This window comes from Nothobranchius furzeri, chromosome 12 (assembly GCF_043380555.1).
Source record: "Nothobranchius furzeri strain GRZ-AD chromosome 12, NfurGRZ-RIMD1, whole genome shotgun sequence".
Lineage (NCBI taxonomy): Eukaryota > Metazoa > Chordata > Actinopteri > Cyprinodontiformes > Nothobranchiidae > Nothobranchius > Nothobranchius furzeri.
Window position 1 is genome coordinate 34,996,617 of NC_091752.1, and position 17,294 is coordinate 35,013,910.

General features: G+C 42.2%; 2 protein-coding genes and 1 long non-coding RNA gene across 28 annotated transcripts in view; 2 read left to right on the plus strand and 1 right to left on the minus strand.

Annotated features, from left to right (window-relative positions):
- The window catches only part of dlg5a (discs, large homolog 5a (Drosophila)), a 59,250-nt gene extending 54,226 nt beyond the window's left edge, over nt 1-5,024 (plus strand). For both annotated transcript variants that reach the window (XM_015944930.3, XM_015944931.3), the window contains exons 26-33: nt 1,114-1,262; nt 1,824-1,994; nt 2,421-2,611; nt 2,685-2,828; nt 3,013-3,140; nt 3,352-3,461; nt 4,514-4,623; nt 4,711-5,024. In XM_015944930.3, the coding sequence (XP_015800416.3) occupies nt 1,114-1,262; nt 1,824-1,994; nt 2,421-2,611; nt 2,685-2,828; nt 3,013-3,140; nt 3,352-3,461; nt 4,514-4,623; nt 4,711-4,814 (1,107 nt within the window). In that variant the 3' untranslated portion in view covers nt 4,815-5,024. The remainder of the gene's footprint in view (nt 1-1,113; nt 1,263-1,823; nt 1,995-2,420; nt 2,612-2,684; nt 2,829-3,012; nt 3,141-3,351; nt 3,462-4,513; nt 4,624-4,710) is intronic.
- LOC129166838 (uncharacterized) lies at nt 3,746-13,211 on the minus strand. Its single transcript, XR_008565734.2, has 3 exons — nt 13,072-13,211; nt 11,777-11,878; nt 3,746-3,796 (listed from the first exon to the last, which is right to left on the minus strand). It is a non-coding gene; the product is annotated as an uncharacterized lncRNA (long non-coding RNA).
- A 519-nt stretch (nt 13,212-13,730) lies between these two features.
- Nucleotides 13,731-17,294, plus strand: part of kcnma1a (potassium large conductance calcium-activated channel, subfamily M, alpha member 1a) — a 209,374-nt gene continuing 205,810 nt past the window's right edge. For all 25 annotated transcript variants that reach the window (XM_015944934.3, XM_054750364.2, XM_054750361.2 and 22 more), the window contains exon 1: nt 13,731-14,247. In XM_015944934.3, the coding sequence (XP_015800420.3) occupies nt 13,957-14,247 (291 nt within the window). In that variant the 5' untranslated portion in view covers nt 13,731-13,956. The remainder of the gene's footprint in view (nt 14,248-17,294) is intronic.

Sequence of the window (17,294 nt, forward strand, 5' to 3'; positions counted from 1 at the left end):
GTGAATAGGAAAGAGGGAAATCAGTGGATCCTGAGGAAGGTGGAATAGGTGGGGAGAGCAGAATAAAGAGAGAGTGGTGAAGATCATACAAAAGCCAGCTTGAACAAGTGAGTCTTCAGCTGCTTTTTAAAGGAGACCACTGAGTCCACTGATCTCAGGCTCGGGGTGAGAGTTCCAGAGTCTGGGGGCCACAGCAGCAATTGGTCTGTCACCTTTGGTCTTTAGCCTGGTGCTGCACAACCAGTGGGCTTTGATCACCGGACCTCAGGAACCTGCTGGGGGTGTAGGGACTAAGAAGATCACCAATGTAAGATGGTGCTTGTCCATGTAAGGCCCTATAGACCAGAACCAGGATCTTGAAATGAACCCTGAAGTTAACCAGCAGCCAATGAAGCTGGAGGAGAAGCGGGGTGATGTGGGTGTGTTTGGAGGACTTGGTCAGAAGCTGAGCACAGGCATTCTGAACCACCTGTAGACGGTTCAGGGAGGTTCTGCTAAATGTCTTTTGCTGAATGCATGTTGGTGTAATAAACTTTTCAAAGTGAGGATTTCAGTTTTCTTTCTTCTCAAACTTTCTGTGCCACTTTAATTGAAACTTAAGCACTGCCAGCGGGTTCTGGCATTTTCGTTCCTGTCATTGAACTTCATCGATCTCCTCTGTTTCCCTTCATGCTTGTAATTTTTTCAGACCCCCACAAAATTCACGATAGACATTTCCCAGCATGCTTCTACTTTAGCTGCACAACATCTGCTGTCTGAGAGGCCGTGCAGCTCTGTCATCTGACTGCACAGCATCAGCCAGTCCGGTTTGTTTTCTCCCCCCGTACATGACTCAAATCAATATGGCGACACTTTTAATAGCACTGAAAGCATGAAGAAGGTGTTGCTATTTACTAGTGTAGCTTTCAGTCAATGGGATTTATTTCTGCAGAGTGAAAACAGCTTGTCGTCTGCACGGTTGTGCAGTTGGTTTCCTTTCTGTGTGGGGTTAGATTGTTCTGCCCATGCTTGTTGGGTTAAAGTGTGAGTCGCTGCAAAATGAACATTCTTCTGCTTTTACGTGTTTCATATACTATCTTATTGCTCATCTGCATTTCCTGTTGTTCCTTGCAGTATAACTCGGTAAATATGAAGAATAAGACAGCAGAAGAGGTGTATGTTGAGATGCTGAAACCTGCAGAGACGGTCACTTTAAAGGTGCAGCATCGGCCCGACGAATTCAGCACCATTAAAGATGTCCCCGGAGACGGCTTTTACATTAGGTATGTGAACGACATCTTTTACAGCCAAACTGACTATTTTGGGATAAATCAGTGTAAACGGACCTCAGTTCTTGCATGGCTTTCATCTCCCCATCATTCTATTTAAAGGCTCATCACAAGAGAGCTGGACAAGCTGGGCTCTTTCCCATCTAACCAATTATGTCCCAGATCCCGTCTGTGGCTGCAGTGATGCTAATCATGCCACAAATTTAGGTTATCTAATCCCTTTGTGTTCTCCGTGTTTTTCCAGGTCATTTGAACTACTTTATAAATGAAAGGAAAATCGAGCTCTAAATAGTTAGGTTTTATTGCTGGGAATCCGGGGGGGGGGGGGGGGGGGGGTGTTGCTGCAGCTGCCGCAGTCACTTGTCATATAGGCAGACATGTTTGTGATGTCATCTGCAGCAAATACACCTAGCTTGTCTGGCTGTCACAGATTAGACCATTTAGGAATAACTTAGGAGACTCCGGCTAGAGCAAAGCTTACTTTATCCTAAACCTCACCTCCATCGCTCTTTCGTTCTGCCCTCCCCATCTATCTTTGTCTCTCCCTCTCACCAGAGCACTTTACGACAGGGTGGGGGAGGCTGAAGGGGACCTCAGCTTCAAGAAGGATGACATCCTTTACGTGGATGAGTCTTTACCAGAGGGCAGCTTTGGGACCTGGATGGCCTGGCAGCTAGATGAGAATGCACAGCAGATCCAGAGAGGACAGATCCCCAGCAAGTACATGTGGGTGGAAAATGTGGCACACAGTTACACACATGCATGTTTGAGCTAGCGGTAACAGCTGTAACAACCCTCCAGGTCCAATCATATGTAACATATCCGTGTGTGTGTGTGTGTGTGTGTGTGTGTGTGTGTGTGTGTGTGTGTGTGTGTGTGTGTGTGTGTGTGTGTGTGTGTGTGTGTCTGGGATCTAAGGTCTGGTTGTCCTTTTTGTTTGTCTCTGAGTTCACTCACTGATCTCACTGTCTGGTGCTTCTGAGACCTAAATAACCCATAAATCCATTCAAATATAGAAGTCCAATATTTTTAACGGGACGCTTTTATAATAAAGTCTGTCTCGTATAACTAAGACGAATTTGAAGATGAACTTTAGCTCTTACTGGAGTTTGACATGTATGCACTTACTGATGATACTAATCTGAAACTTAGGATGGACCAAGAGTTTTACCGCAGACACAGCGTGACAGAAATGAAGGAAGATTCCGGTAAGACGCTCTCTGCGGCGGCCCGCAGATCCTTTTTCAGGAGGAAACAGAAACACAAACGCAGCAGCTCCAAAGATAGCAAAGAGATGGTGGCTCTGGACACCATCAGCACCGACTCCATCCCCTTCTTTGATGGTGAGACGAAGGATTTTGGTCTTAAAGGTAGGGTTGGCACGAAGGATGATATTTAACGGTTTCTGTGTGCCAGACTGCGTGAGCCTGGCCTATCAGCGAGTCCAGAAGGTGGAGTGCACATCTCCTCGACCGGTGCTCGTACTCGGGCCTCTGACTGACCCGGTGAAAGAGCGGCTGATTAAAGAGTCTCCTGGGAAATTCTGCAGATGTGTGCTGGGTGAGTTCACCTCTCCCTGATGTTTACTATAAAAATGAAAGAAAACAAAGTAGAGCACCTGCATGTACTAGAGATTTGGGGTGTTAAAATAAACCTAGCATTTAATTTGGATCATGAATTTATTTTCAGAAATAATCCATCTTTTTTCAATTCTGTGACGTGTGTTTTCCCTCCATGTCTGCAGAGGTGATGAAGGCCTCCCAGCAAGCCATCGAGCGTGGCGTCAAAGATTGCCTCTTTATCGACTACAAGCGCAGGAGTGGACACTTTGATGTGACCACCGTAGCTTCAATAAAGGAAATAACAGATAAGGTATTCATCAGTTTACTTTTTGTCTTATCAGATTTTTATCTAGATGCCTGGGCCGGTATCTGTCTCCCTTTAATCTCAGCATTGACTCAAGATGAGCCATCCCGATTGCTACTATTGGCTCCAGGCTAACCCTGAGGGAAGAGCAGGATCAGATTTAAGCTGTTTGATCACAGTGAACTGATATTTTAAATGAGTTACTTTTCTAATCCAGGGTTGCCACTGTTTGCTTGACATCGCCCCACACGCCATTGAAAGGCTCCACAGCGTTCACATTTACCCCATTGTTGTCTTCATCCGCTACAAAAATGCCAAGCAGATTAAGTAAGTGGGCAACATGTTTCATATCACAAATTAGAACTCTGATGATGAGGATGTCTTGATATTGTGTGTGTGTGTGTGTGTGTGTGTGTGTGTGTGTGTGTGTGTGTGTCGCTGATTGATTGATGGAGCAGGATAAGCCTTCACACTTATCATTCCACCACAAACCCTTTGTTTCCATTAAATCTCTCCCACAAATATGCATAGATAATCCTAGACAGCTGGTAAAACACGCCTGCCACGTTTCCCACTTCATAGAGCCGAGCGCCTTCACTGTAGCGATTTTACTGTATTTACCTGTTTGTTTCCACCTACTGATGGTCATTTGTGATGGATTTCTAGAGAAAAGATAAACAAAATGACATCAGTTGAGAGGTATTAAAAAGATTAAAGCAGCAGTAAACAAGTTTTCCACTTCTCCCTCTTACTGGTTTTAAGCAGAACTGTCATAAACAGTCCTGCCACAGCCTGCTGTAGCTAGCACAGCAAGAGCCGATGGATAATGAGCAAGCCACAAAGTAAAAATATTCACAGTGTTGGACAAAAAATTATGATTACATGCTAGTCAGTAGCAATAAAGCCAGGTCATCATCAGTCCGTGATAGCATAGCCTCCGCCAACTCCCTCAGAGGAGTGTTGGCTGTGCCGATGTTCACTCTGGTTTTAGCTCTTTGCTTCCCTTCGATGATGCAAATGAGTAAAATTCTTCTTCCTCTTCTTGTGCTTTTTATTGACAGTCAGCGAACTGAAACGGCTAATTGCTAGCCTTTATATGAACTACCTGCACAGTAAACAGCTACAGCTGTATAGCAGGTAGACTTCCTACTAGTGTTCCTACCCAAACCATAAAAGTGCAGTTTCTGGTCAGCAGGGGGTTACTGAGTGCTGTCCAGCGTGAAGTTGCTCAAGTTTATGGCTCAAGAACCACTGAAACCAGTTTGAAATCAATAGCCTAAAGTGTTTACAACATTTTAGCGTTACTGTAAATGGTCTTTGGTCATGAATGTGATCAAAATGTAAAAAAAAAAATAAATAAATAAAAACTTTGTTGACAGAGAACAGAAGGATCCAGTCTATCTGCGGGACAAAGTCTCTCAAAAACATTCCAAGGAGCAATTTGAAAGTGCGCAGAAGATCGAGCAAGAGTACAGCAAGTTTTTCACAGGTTTGAAAGGAGCTAACTCTTCCCTTGAATTTCTGTTAAAGATTTTGAGTGCTTTTTAGAGTGATTGGAGGATTTCTTTGTTTCCAGGTATTGTCCAAGGTGGCACCCTCCCTTACATTTGCACTCAGATCATCACTATAGTTGATCAGGAACAAAGTAAAGTCCTGTGGACTCCACTCGGCTGCCCCTAGAGGACACCAGCAGCCACTGCAACAAGCTCTCGTCTCCATTCCCCAAACACCGATTAACTCTCACTCTGCACCAATAGGTACACCACAATGAGCTAGTTGTGTAAATTATTGATTTTTTTATTTTTTATTTTGTCCTCATGATTTGTAATCTGTTTCCTTTATTCCTCGTGTATCTGGAGCAGGTTGGTAGCATTTGGATATTAAGTTGTTGGTCTTCCCTGAGATGGTGTCTTTGTAATGCTGCATTGTAAGAGTCCGTTTGCAGACACAGGAGCTGTCTGATTATTGGTGTTCAGTGTTTGCTGGAATATGTGTGCGACCCCCTATGAACATTAACCTCAACACTAATGAAGTTCAACCAACCAAATTACATTTGTGGATTCCCTACAATTATGCACCCATTTACCGATGACTGACAACTATATATATATATATATATTTTTAATGTGTGTGTGTGTGAAAGTGTGAACAAAACCTCGAGACTGTTGTTCACAATTGTAAAAGACAATTTCAGCGGAGGTGGTGGTTGGCATGGATGCACCCAGACCGCCATCAGACATCAACGGTTCATCACAGAAGTGCAAAAGCATCAAAACCTCTTCAAGTATGTAGCTGTGGACTCCATGAAGCTGCCTGCCACCAAGTCACCGATGTTTGCTCTATGCATCATTTCTGTAGTAGCTGGACGTGTGGACAGTTTCTAGGCCTTTCAGAAGTGCCTTTAAAAAAAGAAACCTGATCTGAAATCAGCCCTCAGTCATTCAAGCAGTTTTGTTTTTAAATGTTCTCTTCAGTCCACCATCACTCATTGAGGCCAACATGATTGAGGGGCTGATCTGAGACCAGTTATTCTTAGAGCGTGGAACAAAAGTTGAGGTATTGAAGGTAGGCCGAAGCGGTGGCCAGTGAGCTAACTCAGAATGCACTCCAGGCTAAGACAGACCACTGTGTAACTATCCTGCTCTTCAGCATATATTTAACAGCATAGAGTATACTATGTATGGTATGCAGAGAAACCTGTAAAAATAAAAAACAAAAAAACGTATATCTATATAAGTATATATTACATGTATTTTTACTAGGTTGTATGTCCCAGATTGTTCAGCAGTCATGTCTTAACAGGTATTAGCATTATTTTTTACTGTATTTTTTTTTATTACTGGTTGTAAGTCACATATTGATGTTTTCATTAAGACCTAATGAAGCAACGTTTGCAGGGTAATTACCTTTAAGAGTTTTCCTCTGGTCCGTTTAAATGTTACTGACTTTTTATTGTTGTTTGTAATTTTTGGTTTTTATTCAGAAGGCAAAAAAAACCCATCCTTTCTATTATTGTGCCAAAATCCACTAAAACGACTTCCTTCCTTTAATTCCTTTTTTGCACTTGTTCATCTGTAAACCTTAAACATGTTTCCAGCATCCTGCTAACAGGTACTACGATTTCTATAACTAATTCATGTTGTGTTTCATGTCCGTTCCTTACATTTCATTGATGGCCTTTTATCAAAATTAGAAAAGAAGATAACTTTGTATTTGAGTTCTCAAAAAGGGATTTGTTCTTGCACATTTTTTTTCCAAATAAAAATTTTTTCACACGTTTGACGATCGACCTTAAAGAATAAGTGGAAGTGACGTGTACCGTTACTATTTTAGTTGGAATCCGTTACATTGAGGTGCAACGTGAAATAGTTTATTCTAGAGAAAGGGTCCATAAGGAGTCTAGATGAAAGGTACTGATTGGACCTTTTCTTTCACTTAACAAAAAAAAAAAAGATTTGTATGTTGAAACATTAACATGAGAATAAAACTCATTTTTTGGCATCGCAACACAGACTCTGGATCTTCCTAATTAAAGTAAAAACAAGTATGGATTTTCTCACGCTTAGCTGGCGAGGACCACCTGAGAAGAACTATAACAACTGTTTTCATTCTGCTAAAATGTTTCCATCCTTGAGAGTTGTTGGACATACATTCATCCTTATTGTCGAAGGTAGCGGAGAAAAGAGGCTGATAAAATGCCATCAATTACTGAAATGAGATAAGGTGTGATGCCTGAACTTCAGATGAATAAAAACAGCTGAGGAGACTGGCTTTGTCTCTTCATCAGCAGCTTCAGCGATAAATCTGGATGCAGTTGGACGTTTTTAATTCTCGGTTCAGAATGTTTTTTTTTCCACATCAAAGCTTTTTCAGTCTACACGAGGAAAGTTTCTGTTCCATTTCTATGGTTAAAGCTCCTAGGATTCGAGTTTAGATGGGAGGTCCCTAGCAGCATCGTAAGGTCTCGGCTGAGCCCAGAAGAACCACATGTTTACTGATAAAAGGAATATTTATAGTTAATGATGCTGAACAGAGCTTTGGGAGACGTTTAAGTAATCTGTATGCATTTCGGAGCTTGTTACTAAAAAGGTAGATAAACACAGTTCACTGACAACACACCAAACTTTACCACATTTTAAAAGGCGGTAATCAAACATCAGCTAATTCAGTTAAAATGAAAGACAAAAACATTTCTAAATGTAACAAACTAATAGAATACACAAGAGTGATGTGAGATGGTTTGTGGAAACACTACTCCCGTTCTTTCCACGGTGGCGGGGCCTTCACCCAGGAGGCTATATTTGGTTCTGTGTGTAGCATATGGTGGAGTTGGAGACGACCACTCCAGCAAACTAAAGGTCAGCCTGAAGATGTCTTCTGCAGTTTTATTTCACAATCTGCACCAATCTTTAGACGGCATTCTTGGAAGCATATGATTTTTTTTTAAATTAGAGATCAAGGGGCCTTTGGATTTTTAATTATGATGCGTATGATATTCTCAGCAAAAGCTCAATTGAATCAAGCTGAATAAAAACTCTAAAAATGTGTGAGTTGGTTTCCATCCAGTTGAACAGCCTGAAGCGATGCCAGAACCTGCTGGCTGATTGAGTGCCTCCAGCTTGAGGTTAATTCCTATGAGCGCCTCTTTCTGAGTCACGTGCTCTTCTGGCCAATAATGTCACAGTGAATGATGACCCTCCAGCTGCTTGTCAAGTTCACCGGAGCAAGAAATCACCCAGCGTCTCCAAATACCCACCATGCAGGGCCTGAAATGGTCTGAAACCTGGGCCTTGTAGCTGTGCAGATGCTAGAGTGTTTTATTTTTGACGTTACTTAATTCTTCCTGGAGAAGGCTGCATTGAGGCCACTAACTGCACGCCGAATCTGATGTGCCGCTCCTGTTCCTTACGTCCTCCAAGCCCCCTCCTGCCTGTTATAGAAAGAAGTTGGGTCTGAAACCCTTCAGCCGGGGTGTCTGTTTCAAGACAGCTGCTGACAGCTCAACTGAACTTGAGAAGACTCGAGTCTGACAGAAGAGGATCTTTGTAGTTCTCGCTGGGAAGCTGTAGCCTTTCTTGGCTCTCGTCAGATCATGTTGTTGAAGTGAGGAGGCGTGTTCCTCCTCTTTCTCAATTTCAGCTTGATGGCATGAACTCGTATATCTGTCTAATCTTTGATTCTGTATGGTTTTCTCTCAAATGTCCTATTTTCTCCACATCTGTAGGAACCTCTTGTCTTGGTTCGGCAGCCTTGTGGGAACCACTTACAGCTGCCCTTTCGTAGGAGATCCATCAGTTACAATCTCACCTAAAAGATTTCTCCTGTCTCTAAAAAAGCTCAAATATTTTTTATGCAACCAATATTTATAATTAATATAGTATAGTTAAATCACATTTCCACATCTGTAGTGAATCTGACTGCCTCTATAATAATCTTTCTTGTTATTTGGAAGAAAATGTTTATAAATCCATAAAATGATGGTATTTAACCAGCCAAATGTGCCATTGTTGAGTTGTGTTCATTATTTTTTGCCCAGTTTGAGTAAAGTTTTGTTGTTTATTTTTAAATATCCTTCTACCACCAACCTTCCTGGGATTAATGAACATTAACCCCTGTTGCTCATCACATAATGACCTAAAGTACTTATGTTGCATTACTCTTTTTGCTATAACGATTAAAAGATAAAGACACCAGTTCACTGTTTTACCAGCAGGAGGACAGCAGCCCAGCTGCCTTAACACTTGCTGATCAGAAGCTGGCTGGCTACTCCAATAACACCAGCCATAAATCATGTTCTGCTACATCACACAGCTTGTTGCTCTGCATTTTATATTCTGTATGCAGTTCAATGATAATTAAGGACTTCACAGAGTTCCCTTTGTGAGAACCCAAAATGCTGGCACATGTAGTCACAAGTATGAAGTGCTCCAAATGAAAACCGGGCCGGCGCTTTGTTTTACTGCCCAGCCTTTTGCCAATCTCAACGACAGCCAGCAGTTACAGCAGCTATTTTTATTGAAGCACTAAAATGTCCAGGAGAATAAATCATGAAAGACATCATTGTAGACACGTTTACTTAAAGAACAAGATTAGATGTCACAACTCCACGCTTCTGTGGACATCTGTTACTTATTGTAATTATAAAAGAATTTCTTCATTTCTGTTCATTTTACTGAGCTTTAAAAAAGATTTGGTATCATAGTAGCTCTGGGACTTTTTAGAACATTAAATTAATATTTAAAAGAGTTCATTCAACAGAACATGTGATCTGTGTTGGAAAACCGCCTCCATTTCTTGACACAGGTGGTTGATCCACTGAGGCCAATGGTTATTCAAGGCCCGAGCCAGCTGTTTTCTCATGTCCCTAGCTCTGACTGTCCACTTGAGGCGGGCCTCAGCATCATCACCAATCCACACCTGTTTTTTCTCCTATGATGAGAGCTAAAATTGTGGGCATATTACAGTAATTGACTGGGAAGGATTCTCCCTCTCTCTCTCTCTCTCTCTCTCTCTCTCTCTCTCTCTCTCTCTCTCTCTCTCTCTCTCTCTCTCTCTCTCTCTCTCTCTCTCTCTCTCTCTCTCTCTCTCTCTCTCTCTCTCTGTGTACGCATGTGTGCATGAGCGCGCTCATTTGTGAAAATGAAAACTAGGATTCCCATCAATGCCACTATCAGTAATTGAAAAAAGGAGCACTATCCTTGATGACAATTTAGTGCAGTGAGACATCGCCATGTAAAAACATTTTAGAGATTTGTTCTGTTTTTGCTTTGTTTTCAATGTGAGTAAGCACAGAAAGCCATTTTAACTGCTGGTTTGATTGATTAGTAGAATAAAGCTATCCAAACCAGCCTGGCCCCTGAGTGAGAAGGTAAATTTAAAGGGGCAGTAGAATGTAAAGCCACGTCTACCTTGTTGTTGAGTAAAGGCAGCTTGAGTGGTCAAAGGTAGCATACCAAAAAGTCAGAGCTGTGTCTGACCTGCTTTAGTCATCTTGAAAAATTAGGGATAAACAGTGTTGCTTTTAACAAGTAATTAGTTATAGTTACTAATTACTTTGTCAAAAAAGTAACTCAGTTACTTACAGAGTTACGAGATTATAAAAGTAACTAATTACCAAGAAAAACAACTACTTAGTTACTTTTTTCATTAAAGAATGCAAGAAAAATGGGTTCCCCTCTTAATTAAACTTACTTAATTTACTATAAATTACTACAATAGTTAAATATAAATGACTAATGACTGGAACATAATAAAATGTATGTCCAAATGTTGTTTTATAGACCTGAATAATTTAATTAAAAAGCACTTAACAGGAGGAACTACTAACAGGAACATTACACTAATCTAGACTATTAAAAGGTCACTGTGTGGTTTTTAACAAGACCCCAATGAGCTAAAATTTAAAATTGCAAATAGAAACACCTGTAAAGGTTCCTGAGCCTTTAAATGGTCTCTCAGTCTATAATTAAATTACGGAAATAAATGTAAATTTGTACAGTATTTTAATTTTTCCAGCTTCACATAATTGTGGGTTTTTAGTAGCATTTCTGTTGCTGGTAATCTAGTAATCGTTAAATAAATAAATAAATAAATATCCTTTAAAATGACACTAGAAGAGGCACAAACCTGATGGAGGACTTACATTTACTAACTTGGGTCAGACCCAACCACAGAGGAGCTGAAGCTGGGTGGTAAACACACACAGGTAGTTCTGATAACACCTGAGCTCCATGACGTGTGAGACTGATGCATCAGTGTTACAGCGGGACTAAAGACATGATCAGAAACAGGTTACAGCTGGATGATCTAGGAAGGTAGAAGGTCATGGCGTCTGAGTGGTGAACAGGTGAGCGGACCTTCGGGATGTCCCGCTGTCACGTTTAGAAGGATGTAGACTATTCATCCCATCTTCCTTGTTCTTCACGGGCCGTGATGCGCTTGGATGAAAACATCTGCCTCTCTAGCTCCTGATCAGCTGATGACAGCTTCAACACAATGCTCTGCTTAACGCACGCATTATCAGTAACAGAAACAATGTTTTGATAAAAGAAGACGGTAATTAGTTAGTTTGCTCGTTACTGAAAAACATTTTTTTAGTAACGCAGTTATTTTAAACAGCGTAATTCCCATCACTGCTCTGATGGGTCTACAGCATGCGGTGACTGAGACAGTGAGAACACTGAGTGTCTCCGCCCACCCGGGCCCGGCCAATCATCATCGTGTTTGTAAGTGCGTTACCGACACCCCTCTCTCCCTAGCTGCAGCTGAAGAGTGGCGGTCAGAAAGCCTCACACTGTTGCTCAACGTTGGACAAGCACACAGTAACGCACAACCTTCCGTCCCCAGTAACGGTAACGGTGTGGCAACAGAGGGAAAAGTAATTAACTAGATTGAGCCGTTACCCAAACAAAGAATGCCATTAGTAACGTTGTTATTTTAAACAGCGTTATTCCCATCACTGGGGATAAACAGTTGGTTCTGAGAAAGGTGGTTTATGATGTAATAATGCACATCTGAAACCACTTTAGTGTCAGCAATATATACGTAAACACAGGTCACAAAACAACTCTAGGCTGAGCTGCTGCTAATACTGGCATGAGCTGCTAACGGTCTTGATGGATGAGAGAAAAACAACCACTCACGTTCAAGGATGTACTGGGGCTATCCAGACATTAAATATATGCCAGATAGATCCCTGGATTGTGGTACCATCCGATTCGGTAGATGTCCTCATCCTTGTTCGTCTGCAAGCCCAAATCAAACCAGTCAAACGATGCCAGACAGACTTGTTCCTGTTTATTCTCATTGCTGAACACAAACACACACGCACGCACGCACGCACGCACGCACGCACACACACACACACACACACACACACACACACACACACACACACACCAGCCAGTCAGCATGCAGCTCATTAAATATTCATGTGGTTAAGTGGGCAGGTAAAGCCAGTCTTTTCAGAGTAAGGCTATTTTATGGGGTTTTATGTGCCCATTTATCAGGGCTCCTGGGCCATTGTGAACCCTAACAAAGTTTCATATGCTTTATAGTGGCTCAAAGATTCATTTCTAGTTGTAAAAAAATAAAACTCACTCTAGGACACCTTTAATAAGTGGCTGAAACACCCTAGGCAGCAACAAATCAAGTGTTTGGGATTACTGGTAATATTGTCCCTCTCATCTTAGCTGCAGAATAGTTTAAACCCTCTCAGGCTCAAAATAAGTTTTGGTAAATGGACAAACTACTAAGTCCTTCAGGGGTACTTCTGAGTTAATAAATGCTCATGAAATACGTATGTGGAGTAACCAGGTAGGTTTTAACGTTGCAAATCTGCAACGCCTGCCTCCAGAGGGTTAATTCAGGGCATGTTTAAGGTCAAAGGGTCAGACATTCTTCTTTCTGCAGAGTCCATCAATTACAGCAAATGGTCCAGTTCCTGAAGCTGCCAAGCAGTTCCAACTCATCACACTGCCACCACCATGTTTGACTGCAGGCATGATGTTCTTCTGAAAACATTTCACATAATATTTCCAGATTTTTTGGGGGGATCAAGAGGTTTTGTTGTGAGACAAAACTTGCACTATTTCTCTTCTTCATTGTTGAATCATGAACTCGGACCTTAATGTTAACCTTAATTACCTCCGACCTTAGCTGCAGGGCTTTAGTTGAGGTTCTGGGTAAAATTATTTTTCTAAATTGTAAGTTGATTTGGATTTACTAAGGCTGTCTTTGATCTGAAACATTTGTGTTTGACAGAAAAATCTGAAGTATTTTGTATGGAAGAAATAAATGCTTAGAGCACCACCACCATGAACAATACCATCATGATTCGCCTCTCCTCCCACTTTCTTTTTCTTTTTTTTCCCAAAACCTTGGCGACGTGCGTCACTTGCGTGCAACCAAAAGACGCAAAGGCGCAACTGTAGCCTACCTCCTTCACAGCCAAGCAGCGGAGACCAGTCGGCCCTTGGAATAAACACCGTTGCGCTCTCGCTGCTCTCTGTCCGTCTTTAACTTTGGCGCTTCGCTCCGCCCTCCTACCTGCCGCTCTCCTCTGGAGCGGATCCGGCAGACGCGCTCAGCTGGCCACTCCGTGTCGTGCCAGGTCTGCAGGGAGACCGAATGGAGGCGGCGACATCCACCCGAGGACCGTCAGTCCTTCTTTTTTACGCAGAACTGACAACAAAAACCGCCCGCCTGAACATGTAGTCTTCTGTCCTGCGTTCAACCCTCAACACATCCAGAATCCAATTACAGGCTCGCTCGTTTTTTGGTCATTTGTCCTGCTTTGCTGCAAACCCGCTTACCATCGATTAGCAGAAAGTAAACATCGATTCGTCGCCCATTGATTGACAGGATCCCCCTGAATGGAAGACGGCTAGAGAGGTCGCCTTTTTTGTGTGCGGAAGACAGGCTGCAACAATTTCTTCCGCCGCTGTTGACATTAACGGAAACGTCAGTGGCAGCCTCGGCGGCTGGGAACGACGCCGTCTCTGTCACGGCATATGGCGTGAGAGAGGCAGAAAAGCCCCCGTCGGAATCATGAGAAGCGCACAAGATTCGTCATTATTGCGGATTTGAATGCGTCTCTCCGAGGGCCACCGAGACGCTATTTTGGTTAGGCTTGCGTGCGCCGCGTCTCACGCTGTCACAAATAAACAATTCATAGCTGCATAAAAGACAGAACCGGACGCCATCGGGTGGGTGATCATTATAAAGAAAATAGCGGGATTTGTTTATTTTCTGTTTTTATTTCAAGCAATATGGCTGGTGAATGGGGCTGGGGACGCTGGCACAGGCTCTCCAATGCTCCTAGATGCTAGCTGAGGCGGATGGCACGGTTCCCCATGGAAGCGAGAGCTCTATGAGGACAAGCAGTATCAATAATAATATCAATCCGGACTCTTCGATCTTAATATCCAAAATGGACAAGGTGGTCATCCCGTTCTCGCCCCAGGTGCCATGCGCCGAAGACGGACAGCGCATGTGGTGGGCATTCCTCGCCTCTTCCATGGTGACGTTTTTCGGGGGTCTCTTCATCATCCTGCTATGGAGGACCCTCAAATATCTGTGGACCGTTTGCTGCCATTGCAACATTAAAAACAAGGTATGCTCGTTACTCAAATGTCCAGACAATGTTGTCATTCTGCAGAAAACATGATCTTTTTTGTCTCTCCGGGTTGTTTACTCCCACTCTGGAACGAAGGGGGTGATGTTGCGTGAAAGATGGGAGTGAAGGGATTCCGTCATTTTATTTAGCATCAACATGCAAATGTCCTCATCATGCCACATCAGCTCCAAACCTCTATGACAACCTTTCAGATGTTCAGTTTCATGTGACCAAACAGTTGATCCTGCTCAGACCACTCCGACCCATTCAGAGTCGTTTGTACTTTTAAACAGTTTCCCCCCTCATCTTTTCTGCTGGTTAATATTTATCCCCAGAGATGGTTGGAGTGTGTCCATTCGGCACCCTGAGTGCTGTGGTGGTGTGTTGAAGGTAACCTGTGTGCAGGACTAATATAGAAATAAGATAATAAGGGTGACTGCCTATTGCTTAGCTTGGGGTGGATGAATCATAGCTGATTCACATTTGGCTCATACATGACTCACACACTTGTGTGTAGTGTGAGTCCCCTAGATGGTCCAAAGGGGCAGTTAAAAGGCAATGTTCCTCATGGTGTGTTTAAAAGTCATTATTTATAATGTGTGCTTAAGATCATATACGTTAAAAGATAAACTAAATTAAAAGAGATTTCCTCCCGTGACCTTTTAGTGCCCTCGGCTGTTGTGTCTCTTTCTCCCTGGAATTATGACAGAAGGAGGACGGAGAGAGTTGGAGCCACTTTTACTGACAATAACTAAAAGGAAATAATATTTTTTTCATCAGTCGTGTTGAATGTTTTCAAACGAATTTCAGTAAATTTTATCTTAATTCTGGTTGTTTTAATTTCTCCCACAAAGTACAAGCAAGTCTAGAAATCAGTAGTTGGCTAATATGAAAATCAAAAATCAGAATTTTTTTTTGCTCCATGAATGCATCATTGCCAAGCAACAATATAAAATCTGAGATGTTTCTTTTCCCTTACTCACCATCTGTCATATGGAAGTCTTAACTTCAAAAATCATTATTTTCAAGTTATTGAGAATTTGTTTTTTTCAACTAATCTACTAATTATAATTCTTAAATCTGAGTTATTCAGTCAGAGGTGTACAAGACTCTAAAATCTTTACTCTAAATACATAAAATATTGCATGAAAATGATCAAAATGTCACACTTTCTGAAGTACAAATTCCTAGACACATTTGGAAAAACTAAAAATTCTGACATGAAATGGAGAAAAAAACATTTGTATGTTTCTACAAGCATAAATGATGTAAAGCTTTGTTTCAGCAGCAGGTGTACGTTTGTTTCTAACTGCATGCTAGATGTTTTCTTTTTTAGTCATGTTTCCTGGCTTCAAGTCAGAGACATCAGTGGGTAAACTAATACAAAACTGCTTTGGGGATGCATTTTAAAATAATCTGATCAAATCAAACTATTCTGGCTCAAACCACAACACCACCACCTCCATGCTTCTTTGATAGGATGAGCTTCCTAAGCTGGTCTGAGGTGCTTTCTTTATGGCTTAAACCCAAAAGTTCTGCGTTATTCTCATTCAGGCTAAAAACAATCAACAGATCTGATTTATTACTGACAGTTTATTTATTTTTTGGGGAGAGCAGCAGCCTTTATTTCTTTCGGATCTGTGTACTAGTTATGTTCAAACTCTTTTCTAAGATAAACCTTTTAAATGTGGTCAACAACTTTATTTTTCTAGGATTTTTCAATATTTTCATAAATACATTTTAAACAGTATGAAAAAACACGCAGATTTGTTGTTATTCTGAGAGCAGAAACACGGTCCAACCTTATCTTACAAGCATTTTCCCTTCATTTTCACCCAGTGTGTTGTTTACGTCATTACTTGCCTGTCCACCTCCTGTCATGTTGCTACGCTCACAAACTGCAGCATCAGTAATGGCAGCAGACCACATGTCCTCCTTCTTACGTCTCACAATCTCACTAGGAACGTGATGAAAACAAGTCATGCAGATATAATTAGGGCTCCATCTTGAGGCTGCTGGTGCATATCTGGTTGCGTGCTATCTCATGGAAATGAGGAGAAATGATAAAAATAAAAGCCGTGCAGCTTGCTGTGGAAGGCGGGCCCATCCTGTTAGGTGACTTTGGTGGGCTTTACACTTGGCTGCCGAGGGAAAAGGCTTGTTAGGAGAATTAAGAAGGGGAAACTGGATCTGTGTTCAGCTGACTAGCACAACCAGCTGGGTTGGCAAGTGTCGGACTCAGGATGTAGAGCTGATGCGGGGCTGTGGCCGGCTCACTGTGGCATTACTGGGAACTTGGAATCGGGGGCAAGTAAGTGCAGGTGGAAGCTGAGAGACGAAATGAGGTTGTGTGAGGATGATGGAAGGTTTCAGTGTTTCCTTGAGCTCAGCCAATGACACAGCTGCATTCTTGTTATTTATAATACTCGTCTGTGTCAGGATTACAACCTCGTGGTCAAATGGTCATGCAGAAGGATGGAGGGGTTGTTGTGAATAGAAGCTCAATGGAGGTCAGAATAATCCTGTTTTGTTTCTGACTCTGGAAACAAGACTTTGATATAGAACAAAATGTGAATGGATGAATTGAGACGGCATAAACTAACAGGTAACCAACCAGTCGAATGAAACTGGTTTGCAAGCACCAAACCTGTGTGTCTTCTATCAGCTGTTGGTTTCAGAGCCACATACCAACCACATCTGTAACCCAATTCACTCCATTCCCCCAATTCACACCAGTCCTCAGGTTGTTGGGACGGCAGGGCTCCTATGCAAAACTCTAGACCAGGGGTGGCCAATCCTGATCCTGGAAGGTCAGTAGTGATTTCCCTGCACCAACACACCTGATTCAGTGATTGAATCACCTGTGCAGCAGCTCATCAGGAAGTGCCTGCTAATCACCTGCTGAGTGAAATCAGGTGTGTTGAAGCAGGGGTAAAACTAAAACCTGCTGGATACCGGCCCGCCAGGACCAGGATTGGGCACCCCTGCTCTAGACTGTACCAGATGCATATTTATTAGATTTATCAGCATGCTTGGGTTCATTG